Raw genomic sequence first — 14,812 nt, forward strand, 5'->3', positions numbered from 1 at the left:
TACATTCAACATGTATTTACAGTGTTTATGTTCTATGTATTTGTAAGCATCGCTTGGTTTCACCTGACTGGATATGTAAAAAACTTTGTGACCTGTTATTACTAATTAATTTTTTTGTTTTTAAAAGTCTGGCTCAGAGACCTAAGGAGGGCTGTGGGAAGGAAAATGTTCTGGTATTATGCTACTTCAAAGCCACCTGAAGCCCTTTTGAACAAAAGACAGACTGAAAGAACGAGTACAACCGTGAATTAATCTAAAACGCATCAAAGCGTGTCAGATTAACCCGACACATAATTTTTTCCTTGTGAGAAAACCACTTTAAACAATGTACATGTGAAGGAAGCATCTGACAGCTGCTAATTCACGACACAACTGGACATCTCTGTCTAAAAACTTGGTTCAAATGATCAACAGTAGCGGAGACAATGTTGTTTGATTGCAAAGAGTCTTTTTATTTTTCCTTGTGTTCAAGTACGGTCCTCTCTCAGCAGGGTCATCTAAGAAGCATGGACACACAATAACACACAACTCGCACCAGAGCCTGAGCATCTTCAGGTGGGGTTTCTCTTTTGTCTCGATTGAGGGGGGGGGGGGGGGGCTGATCAGCAGCTTCCACGTTTAGGTCAAGTGAACAAGAGTCCTGTTGTACACCACATAATCATTTTTTCTCTGCGAACATTTGTTGCATTTAGTGACACTGACATCTGCACATAAAAATTATATATATATATTTATATTTATATTCATATATTCATAGATTTGTCATTCTATATCAACAATTCATTCTAGTGATTTTTACCTTGGTTTTTCTTGTTGTAAAACTGGACAAACTGTCGGTAGGAATGCCTTGTTTGGACATTGATTTATACAGGAACGCACATACACGCAACAGAGGCACACACGCACGCACACACACACACACACACGCTACTACACACATGCATGCATAGATACGCTCGCTCAAGTTTACGTTTACACACACGGGCCACGCATTCTGTCACATACATGCACACGTACACAAACGCACGCACGCACACGTGTCCCCACACAAGCACGCCCACACATGCTCAGCCAACACAGAGAGGCAGGTCTGTACATCTATGGGAGGGAGATGTTACCCATGATCCCCAGCAATAAGTACAGCTTCACCTGATCAAAACACAAGAAAATAAACGTTACAAACAGCAGAGGGAGTCATCCAGTCATTGTCTGTAAACTTCGACAGAATGTCCCTTTAAAGTCCATGAGGACTGGTCCACGAGGTGTCAAAGTTTGGCACAATGTCATGTCTCTCTCTGTCTCTTTATCTCTACTGTACACTGAAATGTACAATAGTCATGGTGGCTCTTGTCGGACAGACCAGTTTTTATGCACAAGTGATGATGAGAAACCACTGAGAGTCGACATGGTCAGACATATCAGCTCCCCAAAAGGAAAAGACGACCCTTTCCAAAGACAGAGAGTGTGCTTTAAACATACACATAGATTCTTTAGGCAGTGAAAAAGCACTTTTGTTGACAGGGACTCTGGAGCGATGCTGCTCTGCCAATCTGATGCTCTGGCAGCCTTGAACTGCTCTTGACGTTTGAGCATGTCCACAACGAAATTCATTTGATGGAGAGAGAAAAACAAAAATTCCTCAGGGTTTCCTCTCCAGCTCAGGAAAAGGGCAAAAACAAAAGGTGTCCACTGACATCCATCCTGACGATGTCTGTCTTTTCAGCTTCTTGTGTTCGCGTTTCACTTGTTTTTGTTGCTTTTGTTGTTTCAGTCAGTAGTCAGTCATGAAAAAAGAAATCATATTTTCACAAGTGGCCCCATCAAAAACATGTGTAATATACACACTATATCACCTTTGAACTGTACACAGAAAATAAAAATGCTTTTGTGAAAGTGAAAATTTAGAAAAGTACAAATAAAAAAAAGATGTAAAAGAATGGTGACGAAAAAGAAGTCTGTTGAAGATGACATTCCTTGAAAACAAGAAGCCTCCGTAGGCAACAAGGCCATCGCAACAAAAAGGGGGGGAGGGGTTAAAAGCGGTGCTACGTTTGTCACTTGGTTGAAATGGTAAACATCCACTTCTTGCCTTGTGCCTGATGTGCTTTCATCTTTCTCTGTGCTTTTATTCCTCCTGACCTCCTCAAGAACCCATATGCCATCTTTGTCCCTTCCCTCGTCCGCTCTGTCTTCAACAAAAGGTCAGGACACTCCCTGCTCCTACAGAGTAAGAGCTCACCCTCATCCGCTCCCCATTATTTCTTGATCTCATCTCTCTTCTCCTCTCTAGGTCTCTGCGCACTCTCTCCGCCTGGTCATTTTCTCTCTTTCAATATTCTACTGCCCACTCCTCTCTCAGCCTTTCAAACACACTTCTTCATATCTACTTCCTCCTTATCCACTCACCGGTGCAATGGAGCTGACTTTGAAGAAATAAAGTGGTTTGAAAAAAAAAGAAAGAAAAGGAAAATGTCCGCATGCACATGCACAGTCTCTCTTTGTCACTCGACCTGACTTCATTTCTTAACCCCGTCTAGCTTCCCCCTTATTTTAGAGAACACAAATTTCCTGCCACTGGCTACAAGACCCGGTTTCAACATGCCACTTGCTGTCACCTTGTGTTAATCTGCTGTTGATCGCTTGCAAAAATAATCCCTTTCACACACGCACACTCAGACTCTCTCTTGCCCCCCCATCATCATAGTCTAACTAGACCCAGGAGTCAGGCGAGGCCGGGTAGTGGCTGGTCTCGTAGTTCAGTTCGCTGTACGGCCGAGAGGCCGAGTAGAAGTCTACGTAGTTCCCCGTGGATTTGAGGCCCAGATGCATGCGCAGGTCTTCCCGTGGGTCTCGGGGCGGTCCGGTGGAGCTCGGAGGCTGCTGGGGTTGGGCCTGAGGCTGGGCCTGCGCCTGGACCTGCGGCTGTGGCTGAGACGGAGGAGGCGGAGGCCCCTGGTCCTCGTAGTAGACCTCGTTGAAGCTCCGACTCTGGCTGTGAGGTGGAGGCTGCGGCGGCTGAGGCTGGGGGAAGGAAGGAGGGGGAGGGTAGGGGTCGTAATCTTTTAGCACGGCTGCTGGCGGGCTGTCCTGCTGGGGCTGGGGAGGCACGACGCAGGGCTGGGCCGGAGCCTGGTGAGGAAGTGTTGGAAGTGGTGGGTGGTGGGGTGGGGTAAGGTGTAGCAAACAAGAATGGAGAGTCATCAGGGAGGGAGATAAAGGTGAGGACATGGAGACAAGAGGAGAGTGGCAGGTGGAGAGTGAGCACATGGGGGAGAAGGTTTTGAAAAGGCAGGCAGTACGGGTAAAAAGGCTCAGATAGGAATCAATTGGGGAGGGACTCATGCTGTGAATTCTCTATTACATGCAGGTATCGAGGGGGGAAATTTATCTCTAACACTAACTCTCACAGGCTAGTTCTGTGTGTGTGTGTGTGTGTGTGTGTGTGTGTTCGCATGTAGATGTCTGCATGTGCAAAAGCCCCTTAGTTTGACTGTCAATGGTAAAATCAAAGTTTGTATTCACACAAAGGAACTTATACAATAATTACATATTTGATACATATGATCAAGAAATTTCCACTTCTAATATTCCCAGCCAAAGGCAGCGCTGCTCTCTGTTCCCCCTCCCTCGTCCCCAGCAGAGTCATTAAACAGAAGAAAATAATTAGCGCAATCGACTGAGGTTTCAGGCTGCAGTGGTTTGGCGCTGCCTGAGCTGAGGGCGTGTCTCTAATGCACACTCTGCCTCTTATCACAGCGAGACACCTTCTTGCCTGCATGTGTGTGTGTGCCTCTTCCATCCTGCTGCTATCTCTCCTAATAACCACCTTGTCATGACAGCATATGCCAATTTATGACAGCCCCCAACGACACGCATGCCCTGCTAAAACCTGCTGCGCTGGCATGTTACTGTGTGTATATGAAGGTGTGTAAGTGAGTAGTACATTTATAGAGTCCTATTAACTCACCTGGTTTTGCTTAATGTCATCGCTGGCAGTCAGGTAAGAGTTTCGGAACAACGTAGATGTCCCGCAGGATACTTGAACTGCATGGGTGGAGGACAGAGAAAAGAGGATGTGAATGAATACCACGACTTGTAATAATAATAATTCAAAGACCAACAAAATCGTGGGAAACTCCACAATTGGCTTAGTCAAAAATCAGCTAATTACAGCACAAATCTTACTGCAGTTTGTCTAAAAGTGTGGCAATTAGTCCGTCCCTTGTGACCTCATGAGAACATTGTGAGAGAAAGACAAAAAAGAGCAGAGGATGAAAGAAAAGAAAAGAAACACAGACAATGGGAGACAGAGAGAGGCAGAAAAAGAGACAAAGAGAGACAGGGAAGATAGCGAGAAAGCAGAGACAGAGATACTGGAAAGAAGACTGGCAAAGATAGAGAAAAAGAGAAGAGTGTATAAGGGAAGAAAAATAGTGTGAGGTCAAAGAAAAAAGATAAGGGGAGAAAGCGAGAGGAGAAATAGGGAATGAAAATAGAAGAGAAAGAAAGATAAAGTGGGGATAAAATAGAATCATTTAATTCTTCTCTGTCTCTCCATCTCACACACACACACACACACACACACACACACACACACAAGCGCGCACCTGCCATGCCGTCTTTCCGGGATGTGTGCTCTCCTTTGTTGCTATGGAAACCAGCGTTGGTTGCCGTGGAATCGTAGTCCATCTTGCGTTCCTTCAGACTCATCATCTCTCTGGGGGAGGCTGGAGCGCTCGCTACACACACACAAGCACACACACACCCATGCATGCACGCACGCACGCACAAACACACACACACACACACACACACACACACACACACACACAAAATAATGAGCAATAAACCCTGAACAGCATGTACCTCCACACTCTGCATGCTTATATTTGTGTGTGTGTGTGTGTGTGTGTGTGTGTGAGTGTGAGTGTGAGTGTCTTGGTTGTTCAAGGTGCACAGTCATTATTCATCATTTAGCTTGTCAGCATAAAGGGTCACCTCCAGCATGTTAAAGGACTTCTGGGAATTCACTCACGCACGCACACACACACACACGCACGCACGCACGCACGCACGCACGCACGCACGCACGCACGCACACACACTAGTTTTGACACATTATTTGTTTCAATCTGGTTCACGTTTTCCTAAATTCAGACAATGTATTCCTTTTTTTTTTGGGCCTTTATGTGTTTTTAGCTCAGGTAAAATATCCAGATCTGAAACCAGGCGAGCTTGACATTACCAGCCAGGAAACAGAGTGAACAGCAGACAGCTGAACTCTGCTTGAGGCAACTGAGCTCTACCATCACAAAAACAGGCTTTATTTTTTTGTCCTGACAAAGGTTGACTACAACAATGTCAGGCCTGGCAACAAAACCCCAGTCCTGACAAAAAAACAGGGGGAGCTCTCAGGCAGACTCAACAACAACAACAACAACAACAACAGCAGCAACAGCAGCAGCAAATTACATACAGGGGCTATGATGCTGCAGTTTCCATGCCACGTGGAAAAGAAGTGTGTTGGTGATCAGATTAGGATCAGATCTTTAGGTTCAGTCAAGGTGACCATATCAGGGCTGCAACCAGTTTGAAAATAGAGCACAGTTCACAGCAGTGGTTCCCATCCTTCTTTGTCTGACTTGTCCTGAATGAACTCATGTACCCCTATCTCAACACCACCCATCATGCTCCCTTTGTGCTCTTTTAAAAAGACTTTAAAGACGTATTTCACTGCTGGAAATATGGTCTTTTCATAAAGCCCAGTTCAGACCAATGTTCTCAATGAGACGAAACCGTTTTAGAACGCTGCAAAGTTTAGTTGCAGCGGTGTGATCTAGCCGTCTGAGCTTGACTCAAACCGGCTAACGGTGCCACCTGCAACTCAGCTGGTCAAATTGCCTGCACCTGGTTTGAGACATAAGACATGTCGCCTGTTTCTACAGCCGATCGGCTTGTAGTGAAGTCCGCTGGTCAAGTCAAGATGACCGCAGATGGCGTGTTTGCTTGCTGCAGCATTTGCTCCGTCCCCACCGAGCCCTCTGTTTAAGACCTCCATTGTGCAGGTGTCAGACAGTGGGTCGCTGCTGCTGCTTGCTCTATGTGCTTATGCCCCGCCCACATGCTCATTCTCATTGAATAATTACTTGGCCCTGGCTATTTATATTATTGTAGCATATCGATTATGAATACAGTCCATATAATGCTGGTTTTGTTTTTGGCCATTTCACCACTATAATGCAGCTGTAGCCAGTATCTCACTATCACTATCCTCATTCATATTTTAAGAAGCTACAAATTATATTCAGCCACAAAATTAGCCTGAAAAGCTGGAAATCAGAACAGAAGTACAGAGAGTTGTTGCATAGAGATGATACACCGTCTCATCTAGTTGCATTGGTGTGAACCAGCAGGTTTTTAGAACGTTGCATAACGGCGCGTTGCAAGTAGTTGCCTCCTCTCGCCGCGAATCTTTGGTCTGATCTGGGCTAAAGAGATGCTAATGTAGTCACAAGATCATGATCCCTCACTGGCTTCCCAACATGTGAATACAGCTAGTAGCTTCTTTGCATATGACGTCAAACATCTGTGTCCAGATGTACGGCTGGCCAACTGGAGGCAAAGACAGCCAACACTGCACAAAAGCCAATGATGTGCGCTGTTTTGGGTTGTTCCAATTTTTTGGGAAAAAACAAGGGCCACTTTGCTTTTGCTCAAGAGGTAGAAAACTTACAACTACCAAAATGCACTGCACTGCAGCCGGCCAATAGACGCTCCTGCTGGTGGGTGAGGTAATGCGAGCTTGGATATTATAGGAAACAATATGGCGGCTGGCCAGTAATAAACAATTTCGAATAACAGCTAAACAGTAAGCTAAAAGTTTGAGGCATCTGAGGCAAGAAGTAGGCAACACAGTGACAGAATCTTGGTTTGTATTTTATAAGCACTGCTTATTTTTACTGTTTGATCTCACTTTTTTTAGACTCCATATTATAGGAAACAGTATGGTGTCCACTTCCTATTCACAAACTCTTGTGAACTGAAGTTATTGTTCTTGGCCCCAAACAACTCAGAGACTCTTTATCTGATGACATAGTTTCTCTAGATGGCATTGCTCTGGCCTCTAGCACTACCGTAAGAAACCTCGGAGTAATATTTGATCAAGATTTGTCTTTTAATTCTCATTTAAAACAAACCTCACGGACTGCATTTTTTCATCTGCGTAATATTGCGAAAATTAGGCCTATCCTGACCCAAAAAGATGCAGAAAAATTGGTCCACGCTTTTGTTACCTCAAGGCTGGATTAATGTAACTCTCTATTATCAGGTAGCTCTAGTAAGTCCTTAAAAACTCTCCAGCTAATTCAGAATGCAGCAGCACGTGTACTAACAGGAACTAAGAAACAAGATCATATTTCTCCTGTTTTAGCTTCTCTGCACTGGCTCCCTGTAAAATCCAGAATTGAATTTAAAATCCTACTGTTAACTTATAAAGCTCTAAATGGTCAAGCTCCGTCATATCTTAGAGCTCATAGTGCCATATTATCCCACCAGAACACTGCGCTCTGAGAACGCAGGGTTACTCGTGGTCCCTAAAGTCTCCAAAAGTAGATCAGGAGCCAGAGCCTTCAGCTATCAGGCTCCTCTCCTGTGGAATCATCTTCCTGTTACGGTCCGGGAGGCAGACACCGTCTCCACATTTAAGACTAGACTTAAGACTTTCCTCTTTGATAAAGCTTATAGTTAGGGCTGGCTCAGGCTTGCCCTGTACCAGCCCCTAGTTAGGCTAACTTAGGCCTAGTCTGCCGGAGGACCCCCTATAATACACCGGGCACCTTCTCTCCTTCTCTCTCTCTCTCTCTCTCTCTCTCTCTCTCTCTCTCGTATTCTATTACTGCATCTTGCTAACTCGGCCATTCTGGATGTCACTAACTCGGCTTCTTCTCCGGAGCCTTTGTGCTCCACTGTCTCTCAGATTAACTCATACCGCAGCGGTGCCTGGACAGTGTGACGTGTGTGGTTGTGCTGCTGCCGTGGTCCTGCCAGATGCCTCCTGCTGCTGCTGCCATCATTAGTCATTAGTCATACTTCTACTGTTATTATACACATATGACTATTGTCACACATGTATACTGCCAGATATTAATACATACTTTCAACATATTGTACCACAGTAGCCAGAACTATAACTATAATATTATTACTTTCAATAATGTTGTTGTAAGCTACTGTCATTACCTGCATCTCTCTCTCTCTCTCTCTCTCTCTCTCTCTCTCTCTCTGTCTCTGTCTCATTGTGTCATGCAGATTACTGTTAATTTATTATGCTGATCTGTTCTGTACGACATCTATTGCACGTCTGTCCGTCCTGGAAGAGGGATCCCTCCTCAGTTGCTCTTCCTGACGTTTCTACCGTTTTTTTTTTTCCCTGTTAAAGGATTTTTTTTGGGGAGTTTTTCCTTATCCGCTGCGAGGGTCATAAGGACAGAGGGATGTCGTATGCTGTAAAGCCCTGTGAGGCAAATTGTGATTTGTGATATTGGGCTTTATAAATAAAATTGATTGATTGATTGATTGATTGATTGATTGTGCTACAGCCAAACAGTGCACTAAAATATGCATCTGAAAACATTTTTGGTGAGAACAGGATCTTGGTTTATCTTGGTTTATCTGGTTTAACTTGATCCACTTCTATACCTTTTTATGTCTGTATTGCCGGGCTTACAAAATGTGGAAGTACAATGTGTAGTTTGTGCAACAGCCCAAAAGCTAGTGAAGTTCACTTACATATACTATCGCCATTGTTGCAATACAAAACTGCTTGAAAATCAGTAAGTATTAAATTGAAATGGACATTAGTTAACACTATCAATTATATAAAAGTGGATATTGTTACCATATTTTAACATATAAAACATAGCATTGCTGCTAGTTTACTGGTTATTTTGACAATAATACACTTATGACTAGCCTTAACAACTGAACTATTAACTGAGCTTGATGGCCAATTTCTTCTACTTTCAAATCCAGCTGAAGTCTTCAAACCTCACAATCATTCTGTCTGTCACTTTGTCAAGCTTTTAGACCAGAGCTATTTCTCACACATGAATGCATCACCACACACATGCCTGTGTGCACCCATACAGGCACAGGCGAGGGCAGACCGCCACACACATACTGTACATACCATGTTTTTTCCGTCCTTCTCTCGCACACACACTCAGCATGTCACAATGTAATCCCCTCATAGCATACTTAAAGTGCTTACTCAGTCCCTGTTATCTTGACACACTGAATTGCCAGAATCCTGCCTACCTGTGTATCAGCCTCTTCCTCCTGCTTAGCTAAACAGTCCTGTAACGACCCACCACACATACAGGCTGGTATATATTCAGCATATATAATCCATACCCTCAGAAGTGAAGGGCATTCTGAACATAAGCTCTTTGGACCCGTTCAACCTAACTTTGAGAAGTGCAGATGACTGAAGGACTGAAACCGCTGGAAGAAACACGTGCATCAATACTCAATATGTGTGTGTGTGAATACCCAACACACACTTTTAATGGAGAGCACCACTCTCAGTTGTGCAAGCAGAAACATTTCCCACGTTTCTGGAGGAGAAAAAAAAAGATGTAAGGCACGCCAAAAATCAGTATGAAAAAGCCTTTGTTCTCTTTGGCTGTTCTCCTATACCCAGATAATAGCAGCGGGGCAAAACACTTACAAATGTGACTAGCCAGACAGAATAAAGGCTTTTAAAGTGTTTTTTTTTTGAGTGCACTGGAATGTCACTTTATCTATTTGAATACTAAAGAACTAACTTCTTTTAATCCAACCCTTCAATATTTGACATTTAAAGCAAAGGAGCATTGTAACCTCTTATCTATTCTCCAGGTTTTTCGGCATCTTACCAAGACGACATGGGCACATGCATGATTAGTGCCTATTGAGTTGAGGTGAATGAAATTACAAACATTAGGAGCAGGAAGATAAACAGGGACACACACAGGAGATAGAGGCTTTTATAATGTTTTGACACTTTGATATTTAATTTCTATTTGTCACCTCTGCAGCCGATTCCATTAAGGCGGAGGCTCAATCTGTCACAAGCCGCCCCCAATAGACCGTGCCACTGCTTTTTACTATTACCGTGGGGACCTGGCTTGTAACTGCTGGATATGAGAGGCTGAGAGACTCGTTCTATCAGCGCAAAACACAGCAGGACCCTGTGGGGGCCATGATGGATGCAGAGGTCTCTCTCCCCCTTTGTTTCTCCCTCTGTCTCTCTGTCATCCTCGCAGCCTGCACCCCCACCACTCCTCACTATCTCTATCGCAGTTTTACCACTCTCTCCTCACACTAACTCTTTCGCTCCCTCCCTCTCCCAGTGTGCCTGCATGCCATCATTACTCCTCCTGCTTTGATCCATCTCTAAGGGGCCGGATTGCAGTCTGGAGCGTATGCAGAGAGGAGATACAGATGTATGTGGGTGTGTGTGTATATGTGTGTGTGTGTGTGTGTGTGTGTGTGTGTGTGTGTGTTTGTGTGTGTGCACTGAGGCAGCCTGTAAAGAGTGAGAGATCAGAGGAAGAGGTGAGAAGAAAGTAGGATTACTGCAAAGAGGAGGAGGAGGAGAAGAATGAAACGGGTGAGCGAGAAGGGGAGGAAGAATGGAGAGGCAAAGGGGGAGGCGAGGAGTGCTGAGAGGGGAGGAGCGGGAGGGAAGATGGAAGTCCCCCCTCCACCTCCTCCACTGTACTACAGACATCCACAAATTTCTCTACGCACTATGATCTCAAAACTCCTTATTTTCAATGTCGCTGGCCAAAGTCAAATCCTCATCCTTCACTTCCTCCTCACTGCATTAACTATCCCTCAATCCCTAATTCTTCTTGCCTCCTTGCTTTTTCTCTTTATCTCCCTCTCTGTTTATCTCATCCCTCCCTCTTTCTCTGTCTCCTCTCTCTCTCTCACACACACAAACACACACTTTTCTTCCCCTTCTCTCACTCCCTCTGTCTCTCCCCCTCTCTCTTTTAGCTGGGTCCTTGAAGACCTCTCTAAGCCGGGAGGAAGGAAAAGTACTTTTCTGCCTCATCAGCTTGCTAAGCCCGGTGTGGAGAAAGCACAGCCAAAGGCTCTTCTACTACTGATGCTAACAGCTAATGCTAATGCGCCCTTTGCTAAGCATGAAGGCCAATGGGCTCAAGCTAAAGGCTAACGATAATCATACTTTACAGCATGAAAGCCTGCGGGTGGTGAGCGCTGACGCTAACAGCTATTTAGCTCTGATGTAAAGATTGATTGACTGGTAAATGTTGATGCTGCCGGCTAATGTCTAAATTAGAGCTCATTAGAATCCAAGTGTGACCTGCACCTTCTGGTTTCACTCATGTCCCACATACATTATATTCTTGCACCTAACAAGGAGAACCTTCTGTCACAAGTGCAAGACGAGAACAATAACTTATAACTTAATTATACAACCTTAAAGAGGAGATGAGACACTGAACGATATGACTGTGGTTTGTTTGAACTGTAGCCCATTTAAGGCAACATATGACACTGAATACGAACTTGATATCTACGTAGGTTTGCTAACATACTAGATGGTGTTTCACGGTTCCACCAGCAGGGTACAGCCATCTTGCAACAAGCTCGCTGGTAACATTACCGGGTTGGTTGTTAGCCGTGAGCGCTGAATACAACATTTTACTTAAGAATACTTCAACTAGTTTTTAACTTAATAGTGTTGATACAGTGAAGTCTGAAAGTTAAAAACTGTCTGCTGATGCTTTTTGAGCTGATAAGACCACAAACAGTGGTAAGACCTGCTCCCATGGAGTCGGACAACAGTGGCGAAAGTGCAAGTGAAGAATGTTAGGTTGACAAGATCACAAAATATGTGCTATACCACTGTCTCCATCAAGTTGTCGGACCACAACAACAACGAGAGAACTTTATGTTAATGTTTTTATGTCGCAGCTAACATGGCTAATGTTAGCCTACCCCAGCAGTCATGTCCACAAGCCACCTTATATCATGATCAATATTATTCTCACCTTTAGAAGCCGAGTCAAATGTTGTTTTCTGCATCACAAAGCATCGGTAAAATAAATTAACTGTATGACCCACCATCGGTTGAACTGTTGGGGCTGAGTGTCACCTGTATTTGTCCTGTTTCTCCTTGTGTGTTCCAGTTAGATAGTTGGTGGCGGTGCCAGTTTGGTTAAGCATGAGCACGTCCTTTTCTCAGTGTGTATAAAAGACTGTTATCCTTGACATGAAGACACCAACAAGATCTTGCTGGCTCTTCGATAAAACTTTGGAAAGGAAGAGCTTCCACCTTAGCAACAAAATTGGCTTATAAGGTTAGGCTGCTTGATGATGTTAGCTTCAGTTTACTCTCACTGCTTTCATAAGTCTCCTCTCCCGGTATTGTATATCCATAAGAGTTAACTCTTATTCTTTCATCACAACAAGGTGGATCTGGCCCCTGCACCACCACCAGCGATGCAACATGTATCCCATCTGTCAAGCGCTACACGACTTCATGTACATTCTTCAACTACTCTACTCAAAGCATCTCATACAATGGCTGTTTGAGTAAAAGGAGCTCTGGTCTCATTTCCTCCTAATTTTCTGGGGGGGTTGACAGCCCACTATGTCTATGCTCCTTTTCAACCAACTTTTGCACCTGAACTTCTCAAGACCCCAGTGATTTAGACCAAATTTAACCTTAACTCTAAAATTCAATGAACGTCTTAACAGGAGACTTTCAACTAGAAAATATACCATCAGTTGGAAGGCCTTAAACTGAAACTGGTTTTTAAGAGAACCAAGGCACCAGAAGAAACACACACACACACACACACACACACACACAACAAATACATAATCTCTGTATTGAAAGTGTCATATATTCCTCACCAGAGCGGTTATTTGGGGACGTCCTGACAGGGGACACGGAGGGAGTTCGTGAGGAGGAGTAGGGCCTCTGTCTGTCTCTCTCTATCGTTGAGGCAGAGCCCACAAAGTGATACTGGGAGTAACCATCCTGCAAAGAAACACACAGACACAAAGTTTAGGCAGCTGCACAAACTCAAGCTCCAATGTGCAGTTGATGAAGTGTTTTGTTTAGGTCTAAAGTCGCAGTCATATCTGTAAGTATCTGACATCATGGCATATTTTATATGGCAAGATCACTTGATTTCATTACTTCTAAATATCAGCCATCCTTACCCCATACTAGGTGAGACAAAGATTTATTCTAGACATTTAAGTAATATATATATTTTAAACTACTCATGTAAAACCATCCATTAATCCTCTGCTTTGAAATACTCATCTGAGCAGGTTTGTGAATTCCAGTGGACAAAAAGCAATAAAAACTACTTCAAACAATCTCAAGGACAGAGCCAGTTCAGTAAGTGTGCGATAGAAAGTAGCACTACGACAGTAGCTACAACACTGTTTCAATATTGATGAATCACAGAGCTGTGTTTTAAGTGTCAAGGTTTGGAGATAAAGCACTATGTACTCATACTGCAGCACTTACTCACTCAAGAGCATAGAACTGTTCAAGGCCGGGGTTTGAGGAACAATTGGTAGATGAGACTTCCTATTTGAAGACACGCTCATATAACTTTGTACATATGAAATAATGAATGCAATGTTTAGAATCTAGTGGCCACAAAGTGCCGATTGATCTGAAAGGCACACACTGTGAGCTGTGTGTTTCATTAAAAAAAACATTCAATATTGAGTTTCTTGAGTTTACCACCCAGTTGTCGGCGAGTCCAAAATGTATTCTGGACACTAAAGTACACTGACAGACACACAACACCCACACATGCACATACAAGAGTCCGCACGCCACGAAATTAGCACACTTGCATCAAGCCCGAGCTTATTGAATATCCCACTGTCCTTGTAGAAAACAAAATAATGCAACTAACAACTTCACAAGCGTAATTACTGCCAAACCAATGACTTTGTATCTGTATTAGTTTAGCAGTGATTGGAGCAAAGCCCTTTTCATAAAAATGGATTATGAGAGTCAACAACAATCACAGAGCTGGAACCAAATTCAATTTAGCATTAAGATAATTGGGTACCTCTGAAAGCAAAGCACCAGCACATGATAAAAGATAATGCAGACATGTTCCATCATAGTTCTTACTATCTGGGGGCCTTGGCTCAGCAGTGGGAAAACTGGGTGGACCGACTACGAGAGGCGAATCACTTTGGTGCAAGTTAGACTGGAGAGGAGGAGGAGACGGAGAGGAGGAGAATGAGACGACTGAGAGATGGAGGAGATGAGGCAGAAAGACGGGGGGAGGAGGGCTAGACAGGGTAGAAGCTGAGAAAGACAAAAGATGACAGAAAGTAATGAGAGCAAGGAGGAGGAGGGAGGTGGAGGGAGAGTAATGACAGGAGAGTAAAGACAGCAAGTGGAGGGAAGAGGTAACGAGAGGGAGAGTCAGAGAGAAGGAGGCTGGACTGAGAACAGTCCCATGTCCTCCCCTGACTCCTATTTCCTGGCATAGCGCTGAGGACTAATAGAAAGCTGGATCTTCCGACACACGGTAGTTCAAAGGTAGCTCACTTCAAGTCTCTGCCACCCTCCCTCTCTCCTTCCTACTTCATCTATTTATCCACCACTCCCTTCGGTTTTCTCGCTCACCTTGTTTTACATTCCCTCTCTCCTCTCCCCACCCTCGCCGACACATCTCATTATAAACCATGTAACCTCCTTATGGAACACTGGGCCGCTGTGCAATTGGACACTGTCAAACTGTCATGCTGC

The 14,812-nt window shown here is 44.1% G+C and overlaps 1 protein-coding gene across 2 annotated transcripts in view; it reads right to left on the reverse strand.

Annotated features, from left to right (window-relative positions):
* Positions 1 to 2,566: 2,566 nt before the first annotated feature.
* Positions 2,567 to 14,812, reverse strand: part of ctnnd2a (catenin (cadherin-associated protein), delta 2a) — a 374,464-nt gene continuing 362,218 nt past the window's right edge. For both annotated transcript variants that reach the window (XM_078162769.1, XM_078162768.1), the window contains exons 22-25: positions 12,934 to 13,060; positions 4,608 to 4,739; positions 3,968 to 4,044; positions 2,567 to 3,129 (exon numbers count right to left, since the gene is read on the reverse strand). In XM_078162769.1, coding sequence (XP_078018895.1) covers positions 2,710 to 3,129; positions 3,968 to 4,044; positions 4,608 to 4,739; positions 12,934 to 13,060 — 756 coding nt within the window. In that variant the 3' untranslated portion in view covers positions 2,567 to 2,709. The remainder of the gene's footprint in view (positions 3,130 to 3,967; positions 4,045 to 4,607; positions 4,740 to 12,933; positions 13,061 to 14,812) is intronic.

This window comes from Epinephelus lanceolatus, chromosome 20 (genome assembly GCF_041903045.1).
Source record: "Epinephelus lanceolatus isolate andai-2023 chromosome 20, ASM4190304v1, whole genome shotgun sequence".
NCBI lineage: Eukaryota > Metazoa > Chordata > Actinopteri > Perciformes > Serranidae > Epinephelus > Epinephelus lanceolatus.